This window comes from Strigops habroptila, chromosome Z (genome assembly GCF_004027225.2).
Source record: "Strigops habroptila isolate Jane chromosome Z, bStrHab1.2.pri, whole genome shotgun sequence".
NCBI classification, from domain to species: domain Eukaryota; kingdom Metazoa; phylum Chordata; class Aves; order Psittaciformes; family Psittacidae; genus Strigops; species Strigops habroptila.
The window spans coordinates 35,731,564-35,754,912 of NC_044302.2; the positions used below are offsets into that span (position 1 = coordinate 35,731,564).

General features: G+C 41.9%; 1 protein-coding gene across 4 annotated transcripts in view; it reads left to right on the plus strand.

The window, feature by feature from the left end:
• The window catches only part of CAMK4 (calcium/calmodulin dependent protein kinase IV), a 157,026-nt gene that overhangs the window by 111,334 nt on the left and 22,343 nt on the right, over positions 1 to 23,349 (plus strand). For all 4 annotated transcript variants that reach the window (XM_030511383.1, XM_030511379.1, XM_030511380.1 and 1 more), the window contains 2 exons: positions 18,462 to 18,552; positions 22,207 to 22,281. In XM_030511383.1, the coding sequence (XP_030367243.1) occupies positions 18,462 to 18,552; positions 22,207 to 22,281 (166 nt within the window). The remainder of the gene's footprint in view (positions 1 to 18,461; positions 18,553 to 22,206; positions 22,282 to 23,349) is intronic.

Here is a 23,349-nt window from a genome sequence, read left to right on the forward strand (position 1 = left end):
GTAACTACCAGCTGAAACCTTAAAACTTACTGATTAACTGATTTAGCAGGGGAAAAAAAATACATGCCCATACTGAAACATAGGCATACATTATGCAAAAGTACAGATTTTACCATGATTCAGTCCGCTGTCCATGTGGATTATCAGTGCTGCACTGAAGGCAGTAGAGCAAGCACAGCCACCAAGTTTGGTCTTCTTGTCTCCACAGCTTGGAAAAGAACATCCCTGGCTTTGCAGGGGTGCTTCCTTTTGGAGCCTGGGAAAGATGCTCAAATCTGAAATTCAACCTTTTGTTTCCACCTTCTCCATAGTTATAATTTAGACAGTTTCTTTTGTGGTCTTGCCATCATAGATATATCTTCTCACAGAATGATGAGCCATGATCAAAAGACCAGCTTTTTGCTCCTCAGTTCCTACAGGAAACCGATTTCCATCCCTGTGATCAGGGAATAGCTGTGGGTTTTCACTTCTCCTTCTATCTCCTTCATTCTAGATGTTTACCTGCTGTCTTGAGAAACAGCAGTTGTTTCCCCTCCAAGCCTACAACTTTTGTTAAGCTAAATAAGCTCATGTGTTTAATTTCTGCTCATAAAGATATGGGCTTCAAGGTTAATAGATTTCTTACTGGAAGATCTGAGACTGATTTCCACTATTCTGGGAGAACTCCAATCCCAGATACCATTGCAGATACTCATGTTCAAGGTGAAATAATTCAAAATGGAACAAATTCTGCTAATCACTCAGCTGGACTTTATCTTTACACATATCCCCTTAGAAATTTAAAATATTGCATGCCACTTATTTTTTTCCTTGGCAAACTGAGAATTTTCATATTCTTCAAAAATCTCTACTTGTTCTTCAGTCCAAAAAAGTCTAAATATGTAAGTTTGGTGTTACAGCATATGGTAGCACAGCCATCAGCCTGTTTCGGCATCTGGTATAACAAGATCCTTGTGCTGCAGCACATCTCTCCATGGGAATACATCCCCTGCTGCATCCAAGTACTGCATTTATGTGTTGCAAAATAGGCATCACGTTATGAGTTCACCTTGTACATCTAGAATGTACTAGTAGTACACCTGGTAGTGTATGAATATACTTAAATATCTTTCCTCCTCTCGCATGGCCAGCTGATGACTGTGTCTGTCTGTGTGCTTGGCAACATTATACAGATGTCTAGTATCAGGAATGATTACTACCTTTGAGAGAAGCTGATATTTTACAGACCTCAGTGGACCTGCCAATATTGAATGCTGTTCATCTCTAGTGGTCACATAAAACTGTTTATCTTTGCTGTGCAAGGAAAATGGCAGACCTATGTGTGTTACAGGACGTGCTGTCAAGATGCAGGAAGATGCATAAAGGTGGATGAGAGCTGGTGCTTAGCAGAGATCGTGGTGAGAGTATACCTGGCAACCAGTTGGGGGGAAAAAAAAAAAAAGCAGCAATAGAGGCAAAAAAGGACCGTAGGCAATATATTTGCAGAATTATGAGGGCTAAACTGAAGAATGTTAATTATCCAAAATTAAAAACATAAGCAAAAGAATGTAGATAAACTGGAGACCTTGTCACAGACAAGACCATGCAGAAGCTGAGCCTTATAGTCTGCCGTGCTATCTTTGGTGTTTGCCAAAAGTCTGAATGAAGCATATGTTTGCCAGTTTTCTCTGAGCCTCACAGATTGAAAAACGTCATTTTCAGCAGTAACTTTCCTTTTTATCACTTCTTCAGAGCTTTGAGATCTCTCTGCTCCACTTTCCCCCTTGAACTGGAGATAGCAGCCCCTTAAATTATTCCCCTTTGACATGTTAACAGCCTTGCAGCCTAAGTTGTTCTTGCCTGACAAAAGACATTCCTCGTCTGAATTTCTCCCAGTGCAGCACTGAGCAGACACGGAAGTCATTTCCACTTACTTGTGTGCAGCATTTTGTGTACTGCTGCCTCGACTGAGCAGAATTCCTATCTCAGTAGGATGCTTACTCTGGCAAGCACTGAATTGAGATCAATACTTAAATCAGGATGCAGTTGTTATTTCCAGTTCATTGGTGGAACAAAGTCCTCCTAGCTCATCATTTCTCTTTCAGCCTTTCTACCTCCAGCCTCAGTTGCCCCCTCCAGTCTCATTGCACCACTGCTTGCAGCCTGCTCTCACCTGAGAAACAGAATTTGATGCATGAGGTGATGCATCAAATCCTATTTCTGCTCAGCAACACAACCCACAGAAGCCACTAGAAACTGCAATAAAAAATTATTCAAAAAGCTGTAGTATAAAAGGTGGAGAAAGAAAAATACCTAACACATTCTAAAAGAAGTCTTAAAAGTGGAAGAATGGAAAATGATGATTTTCAGAGAAAAGCCACTGCAACCTAACCTATACCTTAAAGGCAAATTTCCCTTTGTGCATGACAGAGCTGCAGCAACATCTGAACATCCAGAGTGCAGCAGTCTGCCTCCCATCATTATCTCTGGTGCCCCCATCCCTTCACCATTTGTTGTCCCTTTGCAGCCACCACCTAGGTGCCCAGGTAATGCCCAGGTCAGTGGGAGTGATGGGGTACAGAGCAGGAAGCAGTCAGGTGGTGGTGGGCAGGGGAGCAGAAACATCACAGAGAGGAGAAGAAGGAGAAGGGGGATATGCAGGTAGGCTCCAGCAGGTAGCTGCCTCCAGAGCCTCCCAAGAAGTGCTCTGGGAACATGGCTGTCTATGTCAATGCAGTTCTGGCATGGAACAGAGGAACTTGCAAAGCACTGTCCCCCTGAGACTGAATGGGAGATTTGAATGGTTTTTCCTGGTGACTGCTTAGAGAGAGGTAATCTAGTTGGGTGTGACAATTCGCACAAACTCTCCTGAGGGAAGATGAAGGAGTTTCTCTCTGCAGGGTCATGAACCCAGACAACACTTATCCCCTTAGCTTCTGCTGCAATTGCTGCCCTTACAGGAGCTGCGTCATGTGATCTTCCTTATAACTGTACTGATCATCACCTTAGAAGCAGTTCACGATTTGACCTCCCCACACTTCTTGGAAGATTACCCTGAATACTTGTGGCTTTCACAGTGAGGAGCCTTTTCGTCATTTCTAGCCTAAAGATATTCATAGATAGTTTCTGGCTGGGGGCTTTTTGTTTCAAGAAACCCTTAACTTACACCCCTGCCTTCCACCATGCCTGGTGTTTACCATTACGTAGTTATAGACAGTGGTCAAATACTTCTTCAAGTTGTACTTGCATTCCTGAACAAGGCAAGTTTAGCAGCATTTCATGTCACAGCAGCCTCTCCACTCTTCCATTGACCCCTGGTACTCCAGAAGAGGTTCCCTCACACCAAGTACTTTAGTGCCTTGGAAGAGTTTTACCTGCTTTGCCCTTGGATTAAATTTCCTGCCATTTTGAATTTCTCCCACTCCATTTCCTTCAGTGCAACCATCACCTAAACCAGTAATTGATCTGAAGTTGTATCAGATACCTTACTGAAATCCAGACACATTCATGTCTGTGATTGTTGCATGAAGTTAAGGTGATCAAAACTTTTGAAGATGAGGATTGGCAGAGCATTGCTGTCCTGGGTTCAGCTATAGCAGTCATTTTTCTCCTGCTTAGTAGCTGGTGCAGTGCTGTGTTTTTTAACTTTCAGCCTGGGAACAACGCTGATAACACCGATGTTTTTAGTTGTTGCTAAGTAATGTTTATTCCAACCAAGGACTTTCTCAGTCTCATGCTTTGCCAGGGAGGAGGGGAAGCCGGGAGGAAGCAGAGACAGGACACCTGACCCAAACTAGCCAAAGGGGTATTCCATACCACAGCACGTCATGCCCAGTATATAGACTGGGGGGAGTTACCCGGAAGGCCCAGATCACTGCTCGGGTCGGGCTGGGTATCGGTCGGCGGGTGGTGAGCAATTGTATCCTCTCCCCTTGTTATTTCACTAATAGTTATTATCATTGGTGGTAGCAGTAGTGGTTTTGTGTTATACCTTAGTTGCGGGACTGCTCTTATCTCAACCCGTGGGAGTTACATTCTTCCCATTCTCCTCCCCATCCCTCCGGGAGCGGGGGGAGGAAGAAGGGGGGGGGGGGAGTGAGCGAGCGGCTGTGTGGTTCTGAGTTACCGGCTGGGCTCAAACCACGACAGTTCTTTTTGGCGCCCAACGTGGGGCTCGAAAGGTTGAGATAACAACAGATCTGACCAGAGTGTGTTTAATCATATTTGTGATAAGCATTCATTGTTACTACTCGTCACAATGGTGATTATTTGGCTCTCAGACGTGTTGCGCTTGATCTCAGAGTTTCAGCATGTTGTACCTTACTTACAGCCACTATTTGCTGTTTTAGTGTTTATCGGCTGGGGGGCCTGGGCTAAGGTTCTTGTTTCACTGTACTTCATGGTAATGACTTGTAATACAATAGACTCATTGATCATGAAACTGGTCTGGTTTGTGCTTCCAGCGTGGCCATCACCACTATACATTGGGAGGTATATAATGAAATATTTTAGCAATTGCATATCTTTTTTTTTCTCCTTGGGGGGTAAACTTACGAAGGAAGCATTCTCTTTCACCCCCCGTTCCCCCACCAGCCTATTTGCAACAGCAATTGAGAGTTCTGAAGGTTTTAGATGGCCTTTGAGTACCCTTGAAACCTGCCTGCTGATTGTGCTGGGGATCAGCATGTTGGCAAACATACGGAGTGTGTTTTACCCACGCCCCCGAAGAGACTGGAGAGCCAAGGAGTGATCAGCAGGACCCGCTCACCCTTTAATAGCCCCATAGGGCCAGTGCAAAAGTCTAATGGAGAGTGGAGATTAACAGTAGACTATCGTGGCCTGAACGAAGTCACACCACCATTGAGTGCTGCCGTACCGGACATGTTAGAACTTCAGTATGAACTGGAGTCAAAGGCAGCCAAGTGGTATGCCACAATTGACATTGCCAATGCATTTTTCTCAATCCCTTTGGCAGCAGAATGCAGGCCACAGTTTGCTTTCACTTGGAGGGGCGTCCAGTACACTTGGAACCGACTGACCCAGGGCAGGAAACACAGCCCTACCATCTGCCATGGATTGATCCAGACTGCACTGGAACAGGGGCAAGCTCCAGAACACCTGCAATACATTGATGACATCATCGTGTGGGGTGATACAGCGGAAGAAGTTTTTGAGAAAGGGAGGAAAATAATCCAAATCCTGCTGAAGGCCGGTTTTGCCATAAAACGGAATAAGGTCAAGGGACCTGCACAGGAGATTCAATTTTTGGGAATAAAATGGCAAGATGGACGCCGCCAGATCCCCACAGACGTGATCAACAAGATAACAGCAATGTCTCCACCAACTAACAAGAAAGAAACACAAGCTTTCTTAGGTGTTGTGGGGTTCTGGAGAATGCACATCCCAAATTACAGTCTGATTGTAAGCCCTCTCTACCACGTGATCCGGAAGAAGAATGATTTCAAATGGGGCCCTGAGCAACAACAAGCCTTTGAACAAATTAAACGAGAAATAGTTCATGCAGTAGCCCTTGGACCAGTCCGGGCCGGGCCAGATGTGAAAAATGTGCTCTATACCGCAGCTGGGGAGAATGGTCCTATCTGGAGCCTCTGGCAGAAAGCTCCAGGGGAGACTCGAGGTCGACCCCTTGGCTTTTGGAGTCGGGGATATAAAGGATCCGAGGCCAGCTACACTCCCACTGAAAAAGAGATACTGGCAGCCTATGAAGGGGTTCGAGCTGCCTCAGAAGTGATTGGAACTGAAGCGCAGCTCCTCCTGGCACCCCGGTTGCCTGTGCTGGGCTGGATGTTCAAAGGCAGGGTCTCCTCTACACATCATGCAACTGATGCTACATGGAGTAAGTGGGCCGCACTAATTACACAACGAGCTCGAATAGGAAATCCCAGTCGTCCAGGAATTCTAGAAGTCATCATGGACTGGCCAGAGGGCAAAGATTTTGGGATGTCACCAGAAGAGGAGGTGACGCGTGCTGAAGAGGCCCCACCATATAATGAACTGTCAGAGAGTGAAAAGCAATATGCCTTGTTTACTGATGGGTCCTGCCGTATTGTGGGAAAGCATCGGAGATGGAAGGCAGCTGTGTGGAGTCCCCTGCGACAAGTTGCAGAAACTGCTGAGGGAGAGGGTGAATCGAGTCAATTTGCAGAGGTGAAAGCCATCCAGCTGGCCTTGGACATTGCAGAACGAGAAAAATGGCCAGTACTTTATCTCTATACTGACTCATGGATGGTGGCAAATGCCCTGTGGGGGTGGTTGCAGCAATGGAAGCAGAGCAACTGGCAACGCAGAAGTAAACCCATCTGGGCTGCTGCATTGTGGCAAGATATCGCTGCTCGGGTGCAGAACCTGGTGGTGAAGGTACGCCACGTAGATGCTCATGTACCCAAGAGTCGGGCCACTGAGGAACACCAGAATAACCAGCAAGTGGATAAAGCTGCTAAGATTAAAGTGGCTCAGATGGACTTGGATTGGGAACATAAGGGTGAATTATTTTTAGCCCGGTGGGCCCATGACACCTCAGGCCATCAAGGCAGAGATGCAACATATAGATGGGCTCGTGATCGAGGGGTGGACTTAACGATGGACACTATTGCCCAGGTTATTCACGAATGTGAAACATGCTGCAATTAAGCAAGCCAAGTGGTTAAAGCCTCTCTGGTATGGAGGACGATGGCTGAAGTACAAGTATGGGGAGGCCTGGCAGATTGACTATATCACACTCCCACCAACCCGCCAGGGCAAGCGCTATCTGCTTACCATGGTGGAAGCAACCACCGGCTGGCTGGAAACATACGCTGTGTCCCACGCCACTGCCCGGAACACTATCCTGGGCCTTGAGAAACAAGTCTTGTGGCGACACGGCACCCCAGAGAGAATTGAGTCAGACAATGGGACTCATTTCCGGAACAACCTCATAGACACTTGGGCCAAAGAGCATGGCATTGAGTGGGTATACCACATCCCCTACCATGCACCAGCCTCTGGGAAAATCGAACGGTACAATGGGCTGTTAAAAACTACACTGAGAGCAATGGGTGGTGGGACTTTCAAACACTGGGATACACATTTACCAAAAGCCACCTGGTTGGTCAACAGTAGGGGATCTGCCAACAGGGCTGGCCCAGCCCAATCAGAACTTTTACGTACTGTAGAGGGGGATAAAGTTCCTGTGGTGCACATAAAGAATTTGTTGGGGAAGACAGTCTGAGTTATTCCTGCTTCAGGTAAAGGCAAACCCACTCGTGGGGTTGCTTTTGCTCAGGGACATGGATATACTTGGTGGGTAATGCGGGAAGATGGGGAAGTCCGATGTGTACCTCAAGGGGATTTGATTTTGGGGGAAAACAGCCAATGAACTCAATTGTACGCTGTTGCCTGCTCTATAACACTTTTATAGCCCACCAGCTAGATATCTTCAGGTCACCAGCCATTGACCCTGACTTCCCTCCGATCATCACCTCAACAAAGAATGAATTTTGAGGAAACCAGACGAGCTCAGCAGTGACCAGATGAGTTTGGCGGTATCATCAGCAGGCAACAACCCAACACTATGTACCGTCCCTCCTGCCCTGAAAGACTATTACAAGAGATGGAGCCTGACATCATGGACTGGATGAGTTCAGCAATTTTACAGGGATTGGTCCATGGACTAGGGAACGATATCTTTCTCTGTGTGTGGGTGTGGGTGTATATATATGTGTATATATGGGACAGGGGTGATGGTGTGCTGAGAGATGTGGGATCTGAGCATGACGTGAATGGTATGGAATAAGGGGTGGATACTGTCCTGGGTTCAGCTATAGCAGTCATTTTTCTCCTGCTTAGTAGCTGGTGCAGTGCTGTGTTTTTTAACTTTCAGCCTGGGAACAACGCTGATAACACCGATGTTTTTAGTTGTTGCTAAGTAATGTTTATTCCAACCAAGGACTTTCTCAGTCTCATGCTTTGCCAGGGAGGAGGGGAAGCCGGGAGGAAGCAGAGACAGGACACCTGACCCAAACTAGCCAAAGGGGTATTCCATACCACAGCACGTCATGCCCAGTATATAAACCGGGGGGAGTTACCCGGAAGGCCCAGATCACTGCTCGGGTCGGGCTGGGTATCGGTCGGCGGGTGGTGAGCAATTGTATCCTCTCCCCTTGTTATTTCACTAATAGTTATTATCATTGGTGGTAGCAGTAGTGGTTTTGTGTTATACCTTAGTTGCGGGACTGCTCTTATCTCAACCCGTGGGAGTTACATTCTTCCCATTCTCCTCCCCATCCCTCCGGGAGCGGGGGGAGGAAGAAGGGGGGGGGGGGGAGTGAGCGAGCGGCTGTGTGGTTCTGAGTTACCGGCTGGGCTCAAACCACGACAATTGCTTTCTCCTTCAGCAGTGGTGCTCACATTCACATCTGCTGTTGTGCCCAGTGCAGTTGTGGTTTGATAATAAGAGGTTCATCTGAGGTAGGAGCCGCACACCATGTTCCAAAATATTTTTGAATTAACATTGATTTATCTTCCATTAGCACTTTTTAGCCTAGCAAATCTGTTCAACTGTAACCTGAAAAAGCTGAAGGGGGCTTGGACTTCTTTTGCTTATTTATACCATAAACACAGTGAAAGGTTTTGAATTTCTAATTGTATGCTTCCTCATCATATTTCATGCCCATAATTCAAGTCATAGAAAGCCAGAAGCCTCTATGATTAGAAACACCTATAAATTATGGCATTATAAAGAGTGATGTGATGAAAACTAGGGTGTTAAGAAGGGTCATAATTTTCAATCAGTCTGTGCCTAGTGCTTCAGTCAATTGTGTTCTCATTGTGATCAATAGAAATTTAGCTGACTACTTGCATGAGGTCAAAATAGCTTGTTTCTGTTAACACCGATTTAATTTTAGGTTCAGACACGTGAGATAAAAAGTTTTTAATCCAAGTAGACATTCTTGTTTCTCGTTACATACTTTAATTTTATTTACTAAGATTTTGAGTAAAGGAATTTTTATAAGCAAGATTTAAATACCATCATCCCCTGACTTTGGAAGTTACTCTGTAGCAATAAATACATTTTATATCTCATACTGATTGCCAGAGTAATCAATAAAGATCAAACTGTAGACCAGACAGATTTCTAATTATCCTGTGGCTGGTTTTTAGTATGGGAATAAATTTAACTCTGTCCCTAATCTTCAAGTCTCTCTCTTCTACATTGTATAAAAAGCACAATCCTAAATTAAAATATGAAAATCAAAATATATTGCTACTCTATCTACATCCTTCAGAATGCAGTGATAGCATGCTACTTAATGATGGTCATTGCATTTAATTTCAGAGTTTTAAAACAGAAGTTTCCAACTCTAAGAGTTACAGAATTGACTGTAGGCTGATCCAGCCTACAGAAATATCTTATTTGCACTAGGAATACAATCTGTCCACAAAGTAAAGTCAAAATATTAAGGTTTTATTCTTAGTTCCATAGCCATGAATTTTGGTAAAATATGTTACCTAGCACAACAGATTTGTTCCAGTCAAATATTTTTACATGTTTTTTCTGAACCCTGGGAAGAATATGACACAATAACTGAGAAAAAAAAAAAATTTTTGTAGGTTCTTTTGGAGATCTCCATTATAAATGCAAAATTTGGAATTAAATGAAAATAGATCCACATAGAAACTAGAAAAGATATGTGTGAAAACAGGATTCTGAACATTTTTCACAGACAAAAATAGAATTATAAGTGAAATCTCTACTTTGCCTTCCAATATAAGTAAATCTCGTAAAGGAGAGTTTTTCTAGCCTTCTTTCTTTACATTAGATATCAATAAATCCACAGGGAAATTTCTTTGTTGGACAGAAATTTAACATCCCCTCCCCCCCCCCCATTTTCATCTGTTACTGATCTTTCTGAAAACAGAGGAGCTGATAGCAAATTCAGGTTTACAATTCAGCATTTCTCGGCTAGCACATGGTATTTCAGAATTCCACTTGTTCAAAAAAACAAAATTTGGGTTCCTTAATAAGGTCGTCACATTCCCCAGCAGAATGTGAATTGTTCTTTTGCATTTAAGAGCCTGCACAAACCATGTAATATTCCTTTCCAGAAAACTCATAATTATATTAATATGCAATCTGAGATAGCTTTCAAGTGAAGCAGTTACCAACATAATAGAAACTTCCACAGCCTATCATCCTGACCTCCTCCACTTTCTAGTAGATAAGAATTTTTTAACTCCTTCCAGTTATGTTCTTGCAGACATAGCTCATTTTAATGGTGGGGTTTTTTTTTTAGTATGTGATTTATTCACAAATATTTCTGGTACCTTGTCACATGCAGCAAAAATGTTTATTATTCTGAATGTCATCACCTGGAGAAAAATTCTGGCTTGGAAACCTGGATCTTGCCTTCAAAAGGGATCTTGCCTTACAAATTCTAGCTGTTTTGGGAATCCTAAATAACTGTCCATGAAGATTTCTGGTTTGATTTGGTTTGGGGATTTTTTGATTGGGTAGATGGGTTTGTGAGGGTTTTGTATTTGCTTTTTCAGACAAAAAAATCACTGAGTGATTATGGTAGAGCTATAGTAGACTTCTTTTCTGGCTTTGAGTATAAATTTCATGTTGCAAAAGCATGAAAGGGTGGGATAGCTGACAGATCTAGCCACCTATCTTGAGCAAGGAGGTTCCTGAGGTATGGTGTTGCTGCAGAAGCAATACGTTGTTTTCCCTCTTCACTTCAGAAGAAGAGAGTGCATGTGTGACATTGCTGTGAGGCTGGGATCAGTCCAAGTTTGCCACGCCACTGAAGTAGGCCTTTGGATCGCATGGGGTGAGGGCTCACCTCCAGCAGATGAGTAAATGGAAATAAAAGGAAACACTGCTACACATGTAGACCTTGAGGGCTGTGCTGTTTATAACTACATTTTATAAAAAGTCTGTAACAAAAGTAAAAAAATAAATCCCCTTTTTTTTTTTTATTTTTTAAATGCATGGTCTATGCAGTCCATTCTTAAATGAAAGATCCATATTAGGCTTAGCAAATGGTGCTATCACATGTAGACCAACCTTCACAATTCAAGGAAAAGAGCGTAATTAACCCAGAGCAACATCTGGGCGTTACTTATTCATAAATAGGAATTTAAATGCAGAAATATAAAGTGTTTGTTTCATACAGTGATGTGTTAAAAATTATAGACTTTTTATATGCATAGTTCAGGAAGACAGTGTCACAAATGGGCACTACTTTAATTATGAGATCTCTGTGGGTGCTAGTAAATGAGCTGAGGTCACTCTCTGCCAACAATGCCAATTGGCTTTCAACAGCCAATACACATACCATTAAGTTGTGCCAGCCTTCAATTAAAGTGACCAGTTTCAGACTGCCTGGTGGAAATAATCTTTGGCTTGACTAACAGAGTTGTTTTGACAGTGCTATTTTACCCAAGACTGTTCTAAAAATTTGAACGGTATATACAACTGAGTTTTGAGCACTCCTTGGCATGGGTTAATTTACAACTGTAACTGTATTGTACAGGCAGAACAAAACCACCATATTCTTCAAAAGCAAGTGGTATAGATTCTAACCTACTCACTTAAGAGTTACATTATTTTATGAAATATCCCTCTTCAAAAGGAAGAGGAATTAATCAGAAGCCATGAAATGTAGTGCTTTGATTAGAATATGAAAAAATAAATTATTGCAAAAAGCTAAAATATGTTGGTGTAGAATGAACAGATGTGTAATTTTGGCTAATTAGGGCATTATATTACGGCCCCGTTATAGGTATAGTAGAGCTATGGTTAGCAAATCTTTGTGGCTAGTGAAACCTAACACTGCCATGAACAGTTTTCCTCAGCTAAATGGCTCTCTGGTGCTGCAGGTTATCGGGGCCTGAGCTAGAACCAGGTATCATTGACAGAAGCTTCAGCTATATTCTTACTTGTGTTTTTCATTTGTATCTTTTTAATTTCCTAATGACAAAACTAAAGACATGACTGGCTCTCAAAGACATTACTGGCTCTCAGAAACATTACTTGCTTTTCTGCAACCTACTTGGAATACAGAATCTAATTCTTTTTTAGACTTTCTACAATAACTGTAATGTTGCTGAAGTTTGTATTCTATACAGGGTTGGCAGATTGATAAAATAGCTTCTGCAGAGTTATGCCATTGGCTTAAAGGAAGAACCCTGATTTTACAAAATTCCTCTCTGCTTCCTTTTAAATATGCTAGAATGGCATTAATTTACAAAGGCACATACAGTGAATTTATGAAGTATTTGAGGGTTGTTTTTTTTTAGCTTTGTCTTAAAATAATTGCATCTCAAATACTTTTAAAATATTTTTCATATTTTGAAGTTAAAAACTCTTGCTTAATATTGATTTTTTTCCTGTTTGTTTCCTGGTCAATAAAAGCAAAAAAATTCTGAAAACAGGGAGTGAGTAGAACAAAGTAGTAATAGCAATGTAATGTGCATGTAATGTTGTCTTCAGACCACTATACAGACAGCAAAACCTCAGGACACTTTGGAGGGCTGTAAGAGCTACTCTATGTGAAGTCAGTTAAGCAGAGAGGTACTGAGTTGTGCAAAACTACAGTGATGTAGTGGGTGCCAGTACCAAGGGCAGGACTACTAGTTTTCAGCTTTTGTTTTCAGGAGGAGGCTGTTTGTGGGGGTTTTTTTAGCTCTCTTGTTATTTTTTTGAGACTCCTCCTTGTTGAGGGAAAAAAGTGTACTGCGCCTCAGCAGTTTTGACAGATCAAGTCACACATGTTAAGTAATTTCTGCCCACTGCAGTTTTGTGGAATTACTCTGCATCTAATATCATGGTTCTTTTGAATTTCATCACAAATGACTGAGTTTTCCCAAAAGAATGTATCTCTTCACCTTTTTGTTATGCAACCAGAGAGGGAGCAGGCATGCAGGGGGTGTGTGGTAGGTGTGGAGACTGCAAGGGGCCTGGGCAGTTGCAGGAAGAAAAACATCATCTTTGACTTCTGCACCCCAGATATGCAGAAAAAGACAGTTTTAAACAGAGTGGCTATATGAGGAACATTGTTAATGTATGTTAATTCTTCACTGAATTAAGAGTCTGCAAGTGGGCGGCTCTTCTGTATGGATTTGAGAAGAAGCCACTATAGCAGAGCTCTTCTATCTAGTCTGATGCTGCGGCCTACTTATAGTTTAAAAGGAGAATTTCATGCCACTGTGAACAGTTAGCTCTCTGCACAAACCCGCTTGTTTGGGATTTGTGTGGGAAGGTGTGTGCGTTATCCTCTCCTACATATGTCAGATTGTACAGAAGTGACTGTACGTGGTTTGCTGTGATCACACTTGATGTAGTGTCGCCATCCTCAAGGCTGCTTCATTCTTCTAAAAGCAGGAACATTCAAAAGATAAAACTGTTTCTACATGTAAAATAAAATTATTGTGGAGATTGAAGTTAAAACTTTATATAACCTATTTGCTTAATTTAGAACTTCCCTTTTGAGCTGTCTCATAACCTTGAATATAGTAGACCAGCAAAGAAAATAAACACTTGGATTTATGCATCTATGCTGATGCATTTCTTCATACTTTTTAATAATACACAGATTTATTATCTGAATTCATAAATCAGTTGGGTTAATGGATACTTATCCAAAGTACAAAGGCAAATATTGTTTGTTCCACTAAAACAATATTCTGTTAAATGAGTTTAACTAAACTCATTGAAGTTTTATGAAAGTGTTTGGAAGCCAGTCTATTAAGTAGCAGACCTAATAGTGTTCTTCAGTTTCCCAGAGCAACCAATAAAAGCAAGTGCAAAGAACAGGCTTTCTGTAAGATGTTTGGAGAAGTTCCCATTACTTGGTGCCTTTCTATGACTCCATTTTGTTGTTATCTAGATACAGAAATCCAAAACTTAGTGAAATACATCCATAAAAGAAATCAATGTTGATTTTGTTTTCTGTAAATATGCTATTTCGTTCATTCGATCCCAAAGCCAGTGTGACTGCAGTAAGGGAATGGTGGCAAAGGGAAGATTATGCTGTGTATATGACTTGATTTCACACTTCTGTTACTGGTACCTTGCTGTACCCGTGGAGCTGGGTTCTAACACTATCACAGACAGTGTCTTTTTTTAAAGCTCTTTGAGCAAGAATTCTCAGAAGCACTTCTGCAACACCTCTCAAAACAATCCCTGCATTTCCAAAATAATTTTAATTATCGTTTTCCATTTTGTAACAACGAAGAGCAAAAAGAACTCTCACACAACAAATAGAAAGAAGCTTAAATAAAAAAAATACAAAAAACAAAAAACCCCACAGAATAAAAAACAAAAAGAAAACCCAAACAAAAAAGACTTTCTGCTGTAGTCACAATTAAAGTCACAGTAGTTGTTCAGTTATGAGTTGCTGTGTTGTACCACAGGGATAAAGGCCAAGATGAAGGCTGCCTTTATTTTAACTGGTAAGCCTTTCAGGAAAGGGCCTGTATATTATTCCCACCTAGTGTCATGCTAAGTCTATCCTCAGCATTTATCAGAGAGTAGTAAGACTATCATACTCAATTTTGCTATAATACATTTCTCCCAGATTATCTGAGATGCTCTACACTAATAATGCAGTACCCCGCTAATATCCCTGAAGCATAGTCAGTTCACCTGCCTGCCCTACTTACATCTCATTGGCCTAAGCAATTGAAAAAGAAGTGTGATCATAGGATGCACAAATACATTTTTTCAATATTTATTTCCTTTGCATATAAATTCAATAGTTTAATACAGACTGCTCAGGGTTTCCATTTTACTTCTATTTGTTTACTCTCTTTTGCTAAATAGAGTAGCCATATGTTCCTTAAAATCAGTACTGTCTCTATTTATAGCGCCTGCCTTGATGTGATTCAAAAAACAGTAAAATCAGAGGAGAAAGGAGAAGGTACATGAGAAAGAATAATTTCTCTTCCCTCTGCCACTGGCCAGCTGCTCAGATGAAACTGCTGTGCATAGAGAAGACTTTTTCCACAAGGTCTTCTTCCACAGGCCTTGCTGTGAGCTCCTGTGGAGGCCTTTCCACCATCCGCATCTCATCAGGCCAGATGAAATGCTGTTATTCTACAAGTAAATTTCGCATTTTAGTATGTAGATGTTACAGGACATAACTAGAGCTAAATATATCCATGTAATGTTGTCATGGAAATAGAGAATTTTGATGAAAATACAGATTTTCTGCATCCACCTTATTTCAGTAACACAAATTAGCAAAGCTGGAATCAGACAACTGCCATGCCTTTATTTTCTTTTAGTGGTTGGCACTATCTACTGAAAATCAGAAAAAAGTAGAAAGGACATTTTAGCTATTGTGAGAGTATCATGTCATGATCACATTTTATGTGCATGCTGTGTTGAACTGTTGAGCAGCACTATGCATCTAAAAACTCCTCATCCATCCATAGAACTCAAATGTTTTTCCAAGTCTTGTCCATATCTCATAGGTGGGGAAAGTGATGTAATTCGGCCAAGCTTAGATTGTAAAGTGGGTCCGTACACTGCTTTTGCTTTATACCTGAGACCTGATCTTCTCGTTTAATCACATCATTTAGTCATTAAAAGGCATAGCATATAAATAGTACAGCACAGGCGATTTTGCAATGACAGTATGCAATGCCCATAGCTGTACTGCAGACTGGGAGAGTCTTTGAACTTATGCTGCAGAGGCACTGCCTGCAAAGCAACATGACGCTTCTTAAAATCAGTATGTGAGAAATAAAGTAAAGAGGAATCAAAATAGAGCATATATAAATTGAAATAAATGTTATACAAAGTGAATTATGCCAGTTCAATAGTTCTGTTTCTAAATCAAGGTAGTTTAGTTCAGAATACTGTTCACATATAAACAAAACAATGTAATTACCAAGTAGTCTTCAATAGCACTACATGGGGAACAGAGCTGTTGGGACTGGTGAAAATTTGCTGGCAAGTCTCAGTGTATTTACCAAGAAAGGAGGAAATGCTGAAAATGAACACAGTCTTGGAAGGAGGAGATCCACTCAGTGAATGATGGGTGGCTTAGGCTGGAGGACAGGAGGTCCCTGCATGCATTGGAGAGCTTTATAACAAGGTTGTTTGGAGGCAGGTACCTTTTACAGAAGTCCAGCCAGCAGTCTTTCCCCTTGGGAGGCTGGGGTCCATGAGGCTAACTGGCACTTTGGTGTGAAGAATGGGATTTCTGCATCAGTGAAAACACTGCAGGGAGTGGGGGCAAGGAAGGTGTCCATTTTGCCCTATTTTCTGTTAGTTCACAAAAAAGCCATTGACCCTATTGGCCAAACTCCACAAAATTTGACAGGAGGTTAGGTTTCAAAGGTAAGACATGCCAGCAGTAGGTCTGTTAAACCCATGACCTGCCAGCTTGAGCAGGCCCAGCCACATGCATGGCTGGACCAAGTACCACAGTGCCCAAATATGAAGTCAAGAAAAAGAAACAGCGGTAGAGTGAGGACAGAGCAACAAGGACTGAGATTAGGGATTGTAGCAACCGTGATGGATCTCTGTGGACCACAGGGAAGGGTCAGAGGAGGTACTGTGGGTGGGCAGGAATTCTGGGCTAGGATGCTGGAGAGACAAGGGGAGGTGTGGTGGAGAGAGTAGGAGTAGCTGTAGGTGTTGTGAGGAGGGGACACGAGAGAGAGAGCTCAGACTGTTGTAGTGGCAGTTTTTGAAAGATGTGGGCCAGGTTATTGAGACAATTCATGTTTGTTAAGCACCCCATCCTGCAAGTTTTCTGCAAATGGTGGACTAGGTAGAGAAGGGAAATTTACCTACGTGTGGTCTTATGAGTTTGTAATAAAAAAAAAGAGTTTGTGCTGCAAGTTCAGAAATATGTTAAAAAGTCAGTCAGTCATGAGGCACAAGCATGGTTAGCAGATGTCGCTGGTTATGATTCTTGCTATGTCTGAGAAGGAGCCCTGTGAGCCAGTCTCACTTCATGCCTTAAAAGAGAGGAAAAGTTGGACAGCTTCTCTCAAAATTCTTCCCAAATTTCCCTTCCTCAAAAATGCAATTCTGGAAAGAGAAGAAAATTTTGATGTTTACAGCCTCACGACATAAGATGGTTTGAAGACTGTGGGCATGTGTAAAAAGGACCTGCTAAAAGACTGCAGACTTGGAACAATTCTCATCACAAATCTGGTCAAAGATTTTTTGTACGAATGAATCGGAAATGTCTGCTTTCCACCAAGCAGTCAGGAAATGTCTGAGCCTTCTCACTCCTACAGAGTCAGCTAAATGAATTTGCAGCACATGAGTGCACACTGGTGTTCAGACATCTCTTTTTGTCCACTCCAACCTGATTGCTTTTGGTGTACTCCCTGTGTCCACTATTACCTCTGCATGTCAAACACATAAGTGCTGTGCTGTGGGAGCATCTTTGCTACAGTTATGTCTTTACTAGCAGATAAAGATATATTTTTATCCAGGGTGGACATAATTATGTGAAGCCATGCAGATGTGACCACGTTAAATTATGTAGCAGCATGCAGTACATCAGTTTCCTTCACTGTTGCCTGTTTTTACCTTGGATAGCTATCTCACTGTAGAAAACACAGCTGGGACAAGCACTTGGATTTCACTGTGAAGTGGATGAGAGTCTTTGGCTGGTCTCCACAAGCCATGTCATGACAAATTTTGCAGCTGTAGGATTTTATTAACTGTCAACAAAAAACATATATTACATTCTAAGAAATACACACTTAAAAAGCACTCAGTATCACTAAAACAGTGCCCAAGGAAAGAGCAATGTGTTCTTACTTAATGTTATTCAATCACTGGCAACTTATAGAAACTAATTTCCGATGAGATGTACAGTCAAAAATTCATCTCAGATGCTAACTCAAGTGCACACTGTGGCTGTGCTTTCTAGATGAATAGTCAGCCATTCGTCATGTGCTGCATAACAGTGCACACACACTGGTTTTTTTAAAAGTGCAATTGGGTGGTTTTAAAACCTTTGAGAAGTCTGCTCCAGGGACCTTAAGGATTTTATAATTGGCCCAGAACACATACTGCATCTTTTCTACTCAAAGGTGTCTAATAGTTGTATGCCCATTTTATAATCTCTCAGAATGTTATAACATGCAGAAATTACCCTCCTCTGAGCCAGACGTCAGTATCTCAACACCTATTAGATTATTTACTAGAAGCTACCACTGTATTTAAAAAGTCAATAATACTTTCCAAGATGTTTTTCTTCTCAAATGAATGTGATGCTGATTTTGCCTTCCCAAATTTTGGTTTCCTATTCAGATTACAATATGCATCCAAAGATCCTGTGCTGCATAGATTTGAAGAAAAAAACCTGCTGAACATTAGTTTAGTGACTCTGTGTCACACACAATGCAAATTACTAATGTGCTGCTGTAGATTATTAGGAAGATGTTAACTCATGCTTGACCATAACATCCTATTCTCATTTAAATGTTGTAATTTGCTCTATTTCTAGTACCTGCATGCAAATGGGATTGTGCATCGTGACTTGAAGCCAGAAAATCTGCTCTATGCAACACCAGCACCAGATGCACCACTAAAAATCGGTAAGCAGTGTTATATGTATGCTTCTCTAATTCCTTTGTACCAGTAATATGTGCTAACCAATGTTTACAGTCTCACTACCACTTTATTCAAAGCTGATGCTTATACTCAGATGAACAGCATGTTACTCCTTCAGCAGCACAGCTGTGCATGGTGTTTTTAAAACCAATACAAAACAAGATGCTTGCTTAGAGAATTTATAAACAGAATTGTTCAGAACGTGTCAGAGAATAAAGTGCTCAGGAGGAACAAGAAGGATCATGAGATCAGCATACATCTATGTGAACTTCTGTGCCCTGTTTTTTTACTTTTAAACTGGTATTTTAAAAGGAAAGATTCATTGGCATGAAAGTACGAATGTTTAGGTAAATGGTAGAAAGCAAGCTGAGCAATGCTGACTTCTGATTTGAAGACAAATTTGAGGGATAAGAAGAAGTGATCTTTGCAGAGAGCATAGAGAAGCAATCTGAAACCTGGTCAGCACCATGGGGGCGATAAGGAGGGACAAGGTGAGATCAGGCTCTCCTGAACGGGGATATTTTATGCCAGTTCTGTTGGGCATGGCAGCTGCTTGAAAAGGGCACAACCTCCAAAAATGGTAAGTATCCCAAGTTTTCGCTTGAGCAAAGAGAGGCTCTGTGCAATGGTCCTGAGCTGTATGTAACCACTTTGGAAAGACCACCTTGTGTTCTCTTACCAGGGAGCATGGGAGCACACAAGGAGTGAGTGTTGCCATGTTCATCAGGCCGGTGTTAATCATGGGTTTCAGGAGCTAGATTTACACCAAACAGTCTCAGCAATTTCATATAAATTTCTAGGAAAGTCTTTCATCTCAGTATGATGGTATCTTAATTTACATTTTATCTAGTTTTTATCTTTCCTGGAAAAGCTCTAACAGCTGTAACATGCTAGATTAATGCAGCACCAAGTGGCCTTGATTTGACAGCCAGAGTGGTGTAGGGGTTCCTGAAGCATTTTCCTAAATGCTGTGATTCTTCATCTTCTGGTTAAGATTATTGTCTTGTTTAAATCGATATCTGATTTACAATAAGTATTTATAAGTCTTGGAAAGCAAATGCAGGGACTGTGAGAACGAAGACCTTAGGCCCACTGTAGGAGAGGATCAGGTTCGAGACCATCTTAAGAACCTGAACGTGCACAAGTCCATGGGACCTGATGAAATCCATCCACGGGTCCTGAAGGAGCTGGCGAATGAAGTTGCTAAGCCACTGTCCATCATATTCGAAAAATCCTGGCAGTCCAGGTGAAGTTCCCGATGACTGGAAGAAGGGTAATATAACCCCCATTTTCAAGAAGGGGAAGGTGGAAGACCCAGGGAACTACAGACCAGTCATTCTCACCTCTGTGCCTGGCAAAATCTTGGAACAGTTTCTCCTGGAAAACATGCTAAGGCACATGAAAAACAACGAGGTGGTTGGTGACAGCCAACATGGCTTCACTAAGGGGAAATCCTGCCTGACCAATTTGGTGGCCTTCTATGATGGAGCCACGGAACTGATGGACAGCGGCAGAGCAATTGACGTCATCTACCTGGACTTGTGCAAAGCGTTCGACACTGTCCCGCACGACATCCTTGTCTCTAAATTGGAGAGACATCAATTTGATAGATGGACCACTCGGTGGATAAGGAACTGGCTCGATGGCCGCACGCAAAGAGTTGTGGTAAATGGCTCGATGTCCAGTTGGAAACCTGTAACAAGTGGTGTCCCTCAGGGATCGGTGTTGGGACCGGTCCTGTTCAACATCTTTGTCGGCGACATGGACAGTGGGATTGATGCGCCCTCAGCAAGTTTGCTGACGACACCAAGCTGTGTGGTTCGGTTGATACGCTGGAGGGAAGGGATGCCATCCAGAGGGACCTTGACACGCTTGTGAGGTGGGCCGATGCCAACCTTAGGAAGTTTAACCAAGCCAAGTGTAAGGTCCTACACCTGGGTCGGAGCAATCCCAGGCACTGCTACAGGCTGGGCAGAGAAGAGATTCAGAGCAGCCCTGCAGAGAAGGACTTGGGGGTGTTGGTTGACGAGAAGCTTAACATGAGCCGGCAGTGTGCGCTTGCAGCCCAGAAAGCCAACCGTATCCTGGGCTGCATCAAAAGAAGCGTGACCAGCAGGTCGAAGGAGGTGATCCTGCCCCTCTACTCTGCTCTTGTGAGACCTCACTTGGAGTAGTGTGTACAGTTCTGGTGTCCTCAACATAAAAAGGACATGGAGCTGTTGGAGCGAGTCCAGAGGAGGGCCACGAGGATGATAAGAGGGCTGGAGCACCTCCCGTATGAAGACAGGCTGAGAAAATTGGGGCTGTTCAGCATGGAGAAGAGAAGGCTGCGTGGAGACCTCATAGCAGCCTTCCAGTATCTGAAGGGGGTCTACAAGGATGCTGGGGAGGGACTCTTCCTTACGGACTGTAGTGGTAGGACAAGGGGTAATGGGTTCAAACTTAAACAGGGGAAGTTTAGACTGGATATAAGGAAGAAGTTCTTTACAGTGAGGGTGGTGAAGCACTGGAATGGGTTGCCCAGGGAGGTTGTGGATGCTCCATCCCTGGCGGTGTTCAAGGCCAGGTTGGACAGAGCCTTGAACCACGTGGTTTAGGGCAAGGTGTCCCTGCCCACGGCAGGGGGGTTGGAACTAGATGATCTTAAGGTCCTTTCCAACCCTTACGATTCTATGATTCTATGATTCTATGATAAAAGTAAAGGATATTTCCATTTTGATAAATAATAATACGTAAATGATAAGCATTTAGGGACAAGTGGATCCAAACTATGCATTTCTAGAATAAAATATGAACTGGTTTTATCCTGATCTTGAGTCAAAATATTCACTTTGTTATTCACTGTAACAAAACAAAAATACTTTTATTTTGCACTTTTTAAAGCAAGATTATCATCACCAGAATTAAAATTTGAAGAAGTTCAGTTTAATCTCAGTGAAAACTAAGAGTTTATGAAGACTTTGGTTTTCATGTCTTTTAAAAAAAGGAATCATGCAAGTACGAAGTGTAAATCGTGAAGGCTCTTCCTGTCTAAGCAGTAATTCAGGGTAGAAACACTCAAAAAGGATGATAAGTACTTTTCCTGGCACAACCTCCATGCCTCTAGATGTCTTTTATCAAAGTACTGCTGTGATTTTGTCTTGCAGGGACTGCATATTCTAATCCTTATCCAAGAAATCACTGATGCATAATTTTTTAACCCAAAATTGTTCTGTTAATTTTATTGGATTACTCACAAAGTGAAGGTGAATATGTACCTAAAATGCATTTCTGAATCACTGCTTGTATGCCTTTAGGCATCCCATTGTGTTGGCTTTGTGCAGTCTTCAGGATAAAACATTTCATGAAAAACATTCAGCTTCAGGATAAGCTACATTTCTGTCAAGCAAGAGCCAGGAATACTCATTTTCATGGACAAATTTTGCTTCCAGATTGCAGTCTGGATAGATTCTTTAAACTGATCCTCATCTCTGGAAATGACAGTACTGTTCGTTTAATGCATAAATGTTCATTTAATTACATATAAAAATAAAAAAAAAATACAATATAAAAATACAATATAAAAAAAATACAATATTAAAAAAAATGTTATTTTACAAGGAAGTAAGAACATTAATATTCCTAAACAATCTTAACAGCTGACTTTGGACTTTCCAAGATTGTGGAAGATCAGGTGACCATGAAGACAGTTTGTGGAACTCCAGGGTATTGTGGTATGTTGTTCTATTATTTACAGTATGCTGCACTTAATGTGAGGTTGTTACATTTTCTCTTTCCAAGGTGAAATGCTTCATCCTAGAGTCAAATACCCAAAAGCTCCTAAAAAGCAGAAATAAAAACCTAACATTCAGAACTGGCACTGGATTAAGTTTCTCTCAACTCATATTCTGTAGCACTGAAGCTTAATAATAGAAACATATGTCATGGTGCAAGTTCATTACTTGCATGGAAGTAAGTTCAGCTATTGTGAAAATGCTGAAATTACTAAAATAACACTGGAGAGGCATCAGCAGGAATTCAGACAATGAAAGGCATAGTGGAAATCATGAAAAATTTATAGAGCTCATAGCAATTTTGAATATTTGAATATTGCTTACAATTAATTTATCTTGAAGTTATTTTTTTAACATAAAAGAAATCAAATTATTACTTAAAGTAAGGTCACAAATTAATGTATTACACAAGGATGATGATTTTATTTCCTTTAGTAATTTAGAAACTAGGAAATTATATACTTGATGATGTTGGGTTTATATGGCCTTTGAGGATACTTTCTACTTCTTTAAGTTGTGTTTTATCTCAGTTGTCCTGGTCTTACATGCTTCTGTTTTACACGCAGTTTTTGCTTCTCAGTCAGAAAGAGAATGCTGCAATTGACATAGGTGTAACATCTGGCAGACAACGCCATAGCTGTGCTGTATGTCAGATACCACTATTCCACAGAGGATATAACTAAAACCAACCCTAAAAAATCAAGTCTAAAACCAGAGTTCAAGCACATAACCCACCACAGCAGGGAGAAAGGAAGCATACAACTGATCTTAAAAAAAATAAATTAAAAAAGATGCTGCCGAGCCCCAGTGGCCATTCCCTCATGGCGGGGAGAGCATTTCGCTCTGAGGCTGTGGCGGGTGCTCATCCTGCTGCCAGCAGGGATGTGCCCAGCCTGCGTCCCCTGCAAACAGCAGACACTCGTCAGCAGTGGCATCCCCAGGTCGGAGGGGACAGCATGACCTGTAGGATGCTGCGCGGCAAGCCTCTGGCCTGCTTGCCAGGGCAGA